Source organism: Leucoraja erinacea, chromosome 4 (assembly GCF_028641065.1).
Source record: "Leucoraja erinacea ecotype New England chromosome 4, Leri_hhj_1, whole genome shotgun sequence".
In the NCBI taxonomy this organism is placed as follows: domain Eukaryota; kingdom Metazoa; phylum Chordata; class Chondrichthyes; order Rajiformes; family Rajidae; genus Leucoraja; species Leucoraja erinaceus.
Genome location: NC_073380.1, coordinates 54,804,802 through 54,814,832, shown reverse-complemented (window position 1 = coordinate 54,814,832; position 10,031 = coordinate 54,804,802). Strand labels below are relative to the sequence as shown.

Sequence of the window (10,031 nt, the reverse complement as noted above, 5' to 3'; positions counted from 1 at the left end):
TTCAGGACGTCAAAAGCTTTTTGGTGATGCGTGAACCAGGCCCCTGCTCTTCCTGCAGTGGGGGGAGATGGCGAGCTGCGTACCCGGTCCGGGCGGCTGGTTAAGCCGCCTGTCCACTATGGTGAATTTGCTTAGCTGTTTGCTCATCTGTTGTTCAACTGTTTGCTTACCTGCTCGTAGCGCATGAGCCGTGGTCGCCCCGTCACTACTGTATTGCTTTTGTTTCCAAGGGGAAGGATGTAGATGACATGCGCATGTACTTGTAATATAGTGACCTCACCACTACTAACCACCCCCATATCAGAAGTATAATTGCAACCTCCCCATCCATTGATCGCTCTCTAGCTCCTGTGACAGACCACGTACAGCTAGGTCAGTAACGTTTGTGTATTATCAATAAATAGCAGTAAAGACACAGTGTGTTGATGACTCCTCTTTACAGCAATTACACCTAGAGACACCATTCAGCTGATTTCACTTTGAACACGGGCCCACAAGGCATGGGGAATCCTGTGTACTGGACGAACAACTGGGAGTACCTCAGGGTTAATCGTAATTGTACACTTAACAGGCAACCTGCCCAGCTTGCCATCTAAAAAAGGTTTGTATTGTGTAAAGATTTGTTGAGTAAAGTCACAGGTTGTGGTCAGATGACAAACAGGACGACTGAAAGAGACACGCCCCAGGTCGTGACAAGCACTGACTGCAAGGACGACACATTCTCACAAACAACATAGAAACTAAGGTTTTGGACACGTGAATTAAGACAGCAGCATAACTCGACTTGTGTAACCGATAGGGTGTACTGGACTTCCTGCAAATGGGAGCAGCCGTAGGAGTGATAGTCTCATATCTTTTTCAACTCAGACACATGACATTACACCTGGCGCCCATATCAACTTTCAGAAACAAATTCTTGCCTTTAATGAGCAAAGTGACCTTGGGATCTTGAAGCTTATGTGGTATATCAGACAGGGAGTGAACATCTAAATCAAAACCTTCGCTAGCAGCCTGCAAATCCGTGGGAGCTGGTTGAGAGTGTTCCGAGAGCAGGCTCTCATGGTCAAATGAATTGATAGATTGTCTTGTTTGAACTTCCTACGCGAGCGGCAGCATTTGAAGCAGTGGTTCCTTTTGTTACAGAAACAACAACATTTTCCATACGCAGGGCAATGGTCAGAACTGCAAAATGCGAACCCCTACAGTTAAAACATTTGTCTATGAATTTAATGATAGAGCTGTTGGGCACTTGGGGAGAACGGCGAGAGGCTTGATAAGGTGTGCCGACAACATTAATGTTGTGAGCAGAGTGGGGGCCATATCCTAAAACTTTTGTATGAGCATCAGCCATTTCAGCAACACGGCAGCCGTTTTCAACAGTCTCTAGAGTAAGCTCCGTATCTCTCCTAACAATAAAAGCATATCATTAGGTAAGGAGTGCCTTCCGGTTTTCTCGATTATCTGGGGCTCTTTTCTTCCCCTTACTTCGCATAGGTACATCATCTTCCACGTAACTCTAGACCGAGGACGAAAGGGGAAAGGGAAGTCTTGCTATTAAACTAGTAGGCAGAGCTACAGGGTGATTCATAACATGAGTGACACACTGTAATTCGTCCCATAATTTATCATAGCGGAAACCATAGACTAAGGTCACGGACTAAGCTGTCACATAAATTCCCAAAATTGCATCGACTGGCAATGTGCTTCAAAGCACTAACATAAGTTTCAATCGGTTCGCCATGCCTCTGGCTTCTTGAAAATTATTGTTGAACCATGATTAAGTTAGTTCTTAACTCACATACCTGCGTAGAAAACATTCGGGTTCCCGGATAGATTCAGTGAGAGCAATCTGGACATCAACCAGGTCGAACCTAGCTGGTTCATAGTGAAATCTTCTGACATGCCGAGCAGCTTCTGTGCCTGCCAGATTAAGGAGGATCGAGGCATGAATGCCTGGAGTAGCAGCCGGGTGAGCCGCATCTATGTAAATGGTGAAATCTTCAAACATGCGCCACCGTTCTGCGAGGTCATTGTCAAACACCAGGATCTCTGTTTTTTTTTAGAGCAAAAGCCATGGTATAACATATACCAGAGAAAACAACAAACTAAAATAAAAGCAATATAATTAGGTAAGGAGTGATTCCGAGTTTTCTGACACCATGTAGTTGGGCTCTTTTATTAGCATTACAGCATAGGTAACATCATATTAACACGTAACTCTAGACCGAGGACGAAAGGGAAGGGAGGCTTGCTATTAAACTAGTAGGCAGAGCTACAGGGTGATTCATAACATGAGTGACACTGATCTACACTATGTCAAGTCAAGAGAGTTTATTGTCATGTGCCCCAGATAGGATATTGAAATTCTTGCTTGCTGCAGCACAAAATAATATTGTAGGCATAAATACAGATCAGATCAGTGTGTCCATATACCGTAGAATAGGTGTGCGTGTATATATATATATATATCAATAAACAGATAAAGTGCAATAGGCTATTCTAGTTCTGTTTGTTTGAGGTTGTGTTTAATAGTCTGATGGCTGTCGGAAAGAAGCTGTTCCTGAACCTGGATGTACTAGATTTCAGGCTCCTGTGCCTTCTACCTGATGGCAGTGGAGAGATGAGTGTGTGGGCAGGATGGTGTGGGTCCTTGATGATGCTGGCAGCCTTTTTGAGGCAGCGGCTGCGATAGATCCCCTCGATGGTAGGGAGGTCAGAGCCGATGATGGACTGGGCAGTGTTTACAACTTTTTGCAGCCTTTTCCGCTCCTGGACGCTCAGGTTGCCGAACCAAACCACGATGCAACTGGTCAGCATGCCCTCTACCGAGAGGGTCCTCCTTGACATACCGACTCTCCGTCATCTTCTCAGGAAGTAGAGGCGCTGATGTGCTTTCTTTATGATGGCATCAGTGTTCTGGGACCAGGAGAGATCTTTGGAAATATGCACGCCCAGGAATTTGAAGTTCTTGTGGAATCCATTGCCACAGACAGCTATGGAGGCCAAGTCATTGGGTATTTTTAAGGCGTAAATTGACAGATTCTTGATTAATACAAGTGTCAAAGGTTATGGGGGAAAAAGGCAGGAGAATGGGATTGAAGGAAAGAGATCAGACATGATTGAATGGCAGTGCAGACTCGAATTTCCTAAATCTGCTCCTATGACTTATGAGTGTATTAAAAGGCACATTTCTCTTGTGAATGGAAGTGGCCAAGATCGCTGAAGATGTTACATGCTTAGCAATGAAGGTTATCACCATTTGTAGGTACAATGGATAGTTTAGCAGGCCAAGGGAAGATGGCCTGTTCTTTAAGAAATGTTTTAATCTAAAACTTCGTCTTTCCATCTCCCTCCACTTCTCCGTGTTCGAACACAACCCGGCAGACCACGGCCTACAGGAGGTAGTGGCCAAGCTGGTTTCCTGCACATAGGACCCAGCAGACCGTAGCCTCGGTGGGGGAGCCCATCGAGCCAGCCCCTGTTCGTCCCCCGAAGACCAGAGACAGGGAGGATGGAGCCGGCAACGACGATGGATGTGACTGGTGAGGAGTGATGCCGGTCGGAGAGGAGAAGGAACTGGGGTCTTGACTAACATGCCCTCGAGGTCAGCTGCAGGGAAACAAAAGTGGACGGGTGAGGAGAGGGGGTAGTGTTCAAGGAAGGAGATGGCTGCAGGCCAGCAGCAGCTTGGGACTTGTCTGGAACAGGCACCACTCGTAAGAACTAAAGTATGGACTGGACTCTGAAAATCGCTCCAAAACATGGCGCCTCTTGCATGTGGGCTCAGTAGACTATTTCTAATAGTTCACTTGCTTATCAAGGATATACTTTGGTATAGAAATACTCTACTGCACTTTACTGTATGTATGAAAATAATTTCACAGTGCATTAGTCTACGGGGTGATCACTGGTCGGCGCGGACTCGATGGGCCAAAGGGCGTGTTTCCTCGCTCTATCTCAAGTCTGAATTACTCGCTCAAATCTGTGCTGCTCGGAAAACGAATTCTCTACAGAATGAGAACATCACGGGGTTATAACCTTGGATGTGAGTGACAATTAGTCTGATGCTGGATGCTAATTAAAGATTAATTAAGAGCAAACCTTTCCAGTTCCTGAAGGTCCTGCTGTTGGTTAGAGGACCTCCTGTGAAGGACCAGCTTCAGCTAGAGGAGCTCTGGAGCTTTGCCAACTGTGCATTGTGTGTAGGAAGGATCAGCAGATGCTGGTTTATACCGAAGATAGACACAAAGGGCTGGAGTAACTCAGCGGGTCTGGCAGCAACTCTGGAGAAAAGGAACATGTGACATTTCAGGTCGAGACTTCTTCAGACTGAGTCGGGGAAAGGGAAACGAGAGATATTATGACAGTGATATAGAGAGATGTAAAACAAATGAATAAACATTTCCATTGCATGCTAACTGCCAAGCTCGGCTCAATGGGATTTTGCCATCCCTCGTGAAGCCTTTATAAAATATTTTCGTGTCCAAATAAAATACGCAGCATAAAATATTGATGGAGGCAGCAGAGATGTTCTGTTGCCTTTTAAATGTTTAATTAATATGGCAGGTTTTGTCTCTGGCTTGCTCAGCATACAAGAAACAAAATGAGTACTTATTGCTAAGCACTGAATTGATTTAAAATTGGATCAGGATCTACACTAGGTGCTGCCTCAAGAAGGGCATCTACCATCAAGGATCCCCACCACCCAGGGCGTGCTCTCTTCTCACTGTTACCGTGGGCCTAAAGTCCCACACCTCTGGGTTCAGGAACAGCTACTTTCCAACAAACATCAGATTCTTAAACCGACCCACACAACCCTAATCCTACCTCTGCAATGGAACACTACGGACCACCTCTTTAACGACCGCGGACTTGTTCTCTAGACTTTAGACTATAGAGGAACAGCGTGGAAACAGGCCCTTTGGCCCACCGAGTCTGTGCTGTAAACGATCACCCTATACGCGAGCACTATCCTACACCATATGAACAATTTGCAATTTACAGAAGCCAATTAACCTACAAATCTATACATTTTTGGAGTGTCTCGCTGTAATGTCTTATTTCTTGCACAGTGAATTTTCTTTTCAGTCTTGTAGAATATGTGTAATTTTATGGTTAATTGACGATTTTATGTGTTGGCTGAGACTATGTGCTTGTGATGCTGCTGCAAGCACGATTTTCATTGTATCTGTACCTCACCATAACTGTACGTATGATAATAAACTCAAATTGACAGTAAGAAAGAATGGGTCAAACAGTGTTAATAGAAGATAAGACACAAAGTGCCGGAGTAACTCTGGGTCAGCCAGCATCTCTGGGGAAAAATAATGGTTTTGGGCTGGTACCCTTCTTCTGATCTAAGATTCAGGTGTAGGTTGTCTGTGTGTGTATCAGTGCATGAAAGTGTGTGTGTGTGTGTGCTCAGTATAAACAATGTATTTTCAAATTTCGCCATCCAGTTTTGAGATAAATCAGGCCGAGGCTTTGAAGTGGGAACGTTACTGAATCTAAAAAAAGATAGTTAAGTGCACAATCAGACTATCATAAATAAAGTCGATCGTTTCTGATTGCCTTGGAAATCTCCGTTTACACAAGACCCTAAAAACAGTGATTTAAAGAATGGTTAAGAAAGAACTGCAGATACTGGAAAAATCAAAGGTGTACAAAAATGCGGGAGAAACTCAGCGGGTGAGGCAGCATCTATGGAGTGAAAGAATTGGCGACATTTCGGGTGGAGACCCTTCTTCAGACTGATGAGTTAAAGAATGGGATCTGTTTATACGTGGTTTGATAAGATGATAGAAACATGGAAACATAGAAATTAGGTGCAGGAGTAGGCCATTCGGCCCTTCGAGCCTGCACCGCCATTCAATATGATCATGGCTGATCATCCAACTCAGTATCCCGTACCTGCCTTCTCTCCATTCCCTCTGATCCCTTTAGCCACAAGGGCCGCATCTAACTCCCTCTTAAATATAGCCAATGAACTGGCCTCAACTACCCTCTGTGGCAGAGAGTTCCAGAGATTCACCACTCTCTGTGTGAAAAAAGTTTTTCTCATCTCGGTTTTTAAAGGATTTCCCCCTTATCCTTAAGCTGTGACCCCTTGTCCTGGACTTCCCCAACATCGGGAACAATCTTCCTGCATCTAGCCTGTCCAACCCCTTAAGAATTTTGTAAGTTTCTATAAGATCCCCTCTCAATCTTCTAAATTCTGGAGAGTACAAACCAAGTCTATCCAGTCTTTCTTCATATGAAAGTCCTGACATCCCAGGAATCAGTCTGGTGAACCTTCTCTGTACTCCCTCTATGGCAAGAATGTCTTTCCTCAGATTTGGAGACCAAAACTGTATGCAATACTCCAGGTGTGGTCTCACCAAGACCCTGTACAACTGCAGTAGAACCTCCCTGCTCCTATATTCAAATCCTTTTGCTATGAAAGCTAACATACCATTCGCTTTCTTCACTGCTGTCGGCTTTTCACTTGTAGCATTAGTTTCTTCTATTCCACCACCGCACTGGGTAGATATTTGTAATAAATTAATTAAGTGACAATGAAGAAACAGCATTATATCAACAGCATGGGTTTTCTCTGGGTGCTCTGGTTTCCTCACACACTTCAAAGATGTGCAGGTTTGTTGGTTAATTGGTTTAGGTAACATTGTAAATTATCCCTGGTGTGTAGGTTGGCGCTAGCGTACTGGTCGGCATGGACACAGTGGGCCAAAGGGTCTGTTTCCGTGCTGTACCTCTAAACAGGGCCGGATTTACATATGCTTAAGCTTAGGGCCACGAGATCTAGGGGGCCTACTCACCTCGCTGCCGCACTGACCATCCGCCCACCGGGACCTCCTACTCTTTGCCCGATGACCCTGGCCACTCCACTGCCCTCCAGCAGCCCGCAGCAGTCGCCTTACCTGCAGCCTGGACTCAGCTCCGGGCCTGAAGTTTCTACGCTGCAGACTCCCACTACCCTGGGTTTGACTGTGCTGGGTCTTAGTGCTAGGCCCCCCAACCCTGGTAACCTCAGTGGCTGTTCCACTGGGTCTTCCCCATTCCCCTCAAACCATGTGACCCCAGCTCTTCCCCACCCACACTACAGTCCTCATACCCCCCTACCCCCTGACCACCCACTACCCCTCCACCAGACATCGCCTCATCCTCAGTCCACTCACCTGCCTTCCTCCGGCCCCCAACCCCCATCCCTGCCACAGGCCCAACACTCCAGCTTCAAACGGTGATCCAGGTAAGGCATCGCCCACTCCGCGGTGAATCCAATATGTATTTTAAAACCAATTGTTTAATGGCAACATAAGTAGCATCTAAAAGTGTCACACTGTCACTGTCGGGTAGTCATGGTCTTGTAGTCAAGTCAAGTCAAGTCAATTTGTCACATACACATACGAGATGTGCAGTGAAATGAAAGTGGCAATGCTCGCGGACTTTTGTGCAAAAGACAAACAACAAAACAACCAAACAAATTATAAACACAATCATAACACACATATTCTTTTACATAATAAATAATGGAAGGAAAAACGTTCAGTAGAGTTAGTCCCTGGTGAGATAGGCGTTTACAGTCCGAATTGCCTCTGGGAAGAAACTCCTTCTCAACCTCTCCGTTCTCACCGCATGGCAACGGAGGCGTTTGCCTGACCGTAGCAGCTGGAACAGTCCGTTGCAGGGGTGGAAGGGGTCTCTCATGATTTTATTTGCTCTGGAGTTGCACCTCCTGTTGTATAGTTCCTGCAGGGGGGGCGAGTGAAGTTCCCATAGTGCGTTCGGCCGAACGCACTACACTCTGCAGAGCCTTCTTGTCATGGGGGCTTTGGGAGGAGGGGGGGGCGGGGGGGGGCTCACAAGTGAAATAGCTTAAGGCCTCTCTTCATCTAAATCCAGCCCTGCCTATAAACCAAACTAAATGTGCAGGAAGGAACAGCAAAGTCACAGAAGACAGACACAAAATGCTGGAGTAACTCAGCGGGACAGGCAGCATCTCTGGAGAGTAGGAATGGGGGACGTTTCGGGTCGCGATGTCCCGAAACATAGAAATAATTTTGGTCCGCACGGCACTTCATTAGCACTTTCTAACTCGTGTTTCTTCAAGACAGCAAGGGATTGGAATACCATACTACCAGCCAGCATCAGAGATCGCCAAAACATGAACACATACAAAGATGCACTCCAACGGCACCTCCATCTCGACTAGCACGTCCACTACCATCGTAGTGCTGAGTGATGCTCTACCAAGAGCTTTCCGGCGTACTACATCCAGATCCCCATCCGGAGACCCCTCGTCAGACTCTTGACAACCTTGATCCATTCTAGAAACATAGAAATTAGGTGCAGGAGTAGGCCATTCGGCCCTTCGAGCCTGCACCGCCATTCAATATGATCATGGCTGATCATCCAACTCAGTATCCTGTACCTGCCTTCTCTCCATACCCCCTGATCCCCTTAGCCACAAGGGCCACATCTAACTCCCTCTTAAATATAGCCAATGAACTGGCCTCAACTACCCTCTGTGGCAGAGAGTTCCAGAGATTCGCCACTCTCTGTGTGAAAAAAGTTCTTCTCATCTCGGTTTTAAAGGATTTCCCCCTTATCCTTAAGCTGTGACCCCTTGTCCTGGACTTCCCCAACATCGGTAACATTCTGCCACCTTGTGACGGTTGAGTCACGCCTGACACCTCCTCCTCCACATGACGTCACTGCTCCCTCTGCCTACCCCCCGCCAGCTGACGTCACTACTAACCGTGCCCCGCCCACCGGCGTCACCGCCACCTCTCGCTCCTCCTTCCCGCATCGACAACCCTCGCGCGCCCGCGTCCAACGGCTTCTATCGTCACTGTGCGTGCACGCGCGTCCTTACGTGCGCGTGTGACGCAACAGAGGGGCCGGCCGAGGGTCTCCATGGCTACTCTGCGGGCCCCGCCTCCCACTGGCCCCGCCCCCCCCCCTGCTCCCTTCCCTCCCTCTGCTCGAGGACGCGGACGACGCCGCTCGTCGCGCGAGTGCCCCCTCCCCCTCCCGCTCCCGCTCCCGTCTGGGGCTCGAGCAGCGTCGTCGTCCTCCCGCGGCGGGCGGACAGACAGACAGACGGAGAGAGATAGAGAGGCGGCCCGGGCCGGCCACCATGCCCCCTCCGCACTGTTAACTCCTCCCCCCGTGTGGAGCGGAGCGGAGCCGGCGGCAGGATGCTGAAGAGACTGGTGCGGCTCTCCAACCGTTCCTTCTTCGCCTTCATCTTCCTCTTCTCGCTCTCCTCCTCCTGCCTCTACTTCATTTATGTGGCGCCCGGGATAGGTAAGCTCACGATTTCGGCTCCCACCCACCCTTCTTCCCTCAGCAGCTCTCCTTCAGCACCCACCCTCCCTCAGCACCCACTGTCCCTTCCTCTGCACCCTCCTTCTTCCCTTCAGCACCCACCCTCCTTCACCAACCCTCCTTCAGCACCTACTGTCTTTTCCTCTGCACCCACCTTCTTCCTCTCAGCACCCAACCTCCCTCAGCAGCTATTCTCCTTCAGCACCCATCCTCCCTTCATCAGCACCCTTCCTCTTTCCCTCAGCACCAAATCTCCCTCGGCACCAAACCATCCTCTCTCAGCACCCGGTTTCCCTCGCTCAGCACTCACCTTCTTTACCTCAGCACCCACTCTGTCTTCCTCAGCCCAGCCTCGACACACTCCCCATCCCAGCCAGCATATTACACAGCATTTCCCATATTTTAATTGTCACCCGTTTATTTGTATATTTTATTGGTCGCTCTTTGCCCTGCAAGATGTCTGCTGGGCTGTGTGGCGAATGTTGCTGATTGTTGCAGGAAGACCCTGTGTGTGTCACACTGTACTGGAGAACACCAATTAATTTGTATCCATCATTTCTTTGCTACTTTATTGACTATTTTACCTGAACTCAATTTGCCACCAGTTTTAAACTAGTGTGCAAATGATTCTGTGATTTTTAACTCTTCCCACCTCACTATCTTCAAATGGAAGCAATAGTGATGTGCGAGGAGAGGACGTTGTC

At 47.9% G+C, this 10,031-nt stretch overlaps 1 protein-coding gene across 1 annotated transcript in view; it reads left to right on the top strand.

The window, feature by feature from the left end:
- Window positions 1–8,953: 8,953 nt before the first annotated feature.
- b4galt6 (UDP-Gal:betaGlcNAc beta 1,4- galactosyltransferase, polypeptide 6) overlaps window positions 8,954–10,031 on the top strand; it is a 79,128-nt gene continuing 78,050 nt past the window's right edge. Inside the window, exon 1 of the mRNA XM_055634308.1 lies at window positions 8,954–9,306. Within this exon, the coding sequence (XP_055490283.1) occupies window positions 9,198–9,306 (109 nt within the window). The 5' untranslated portion in view covers window positions 8,954–9,197. The remainder of the gene's footprint in view (window positions 9,307–10,031) is intronic.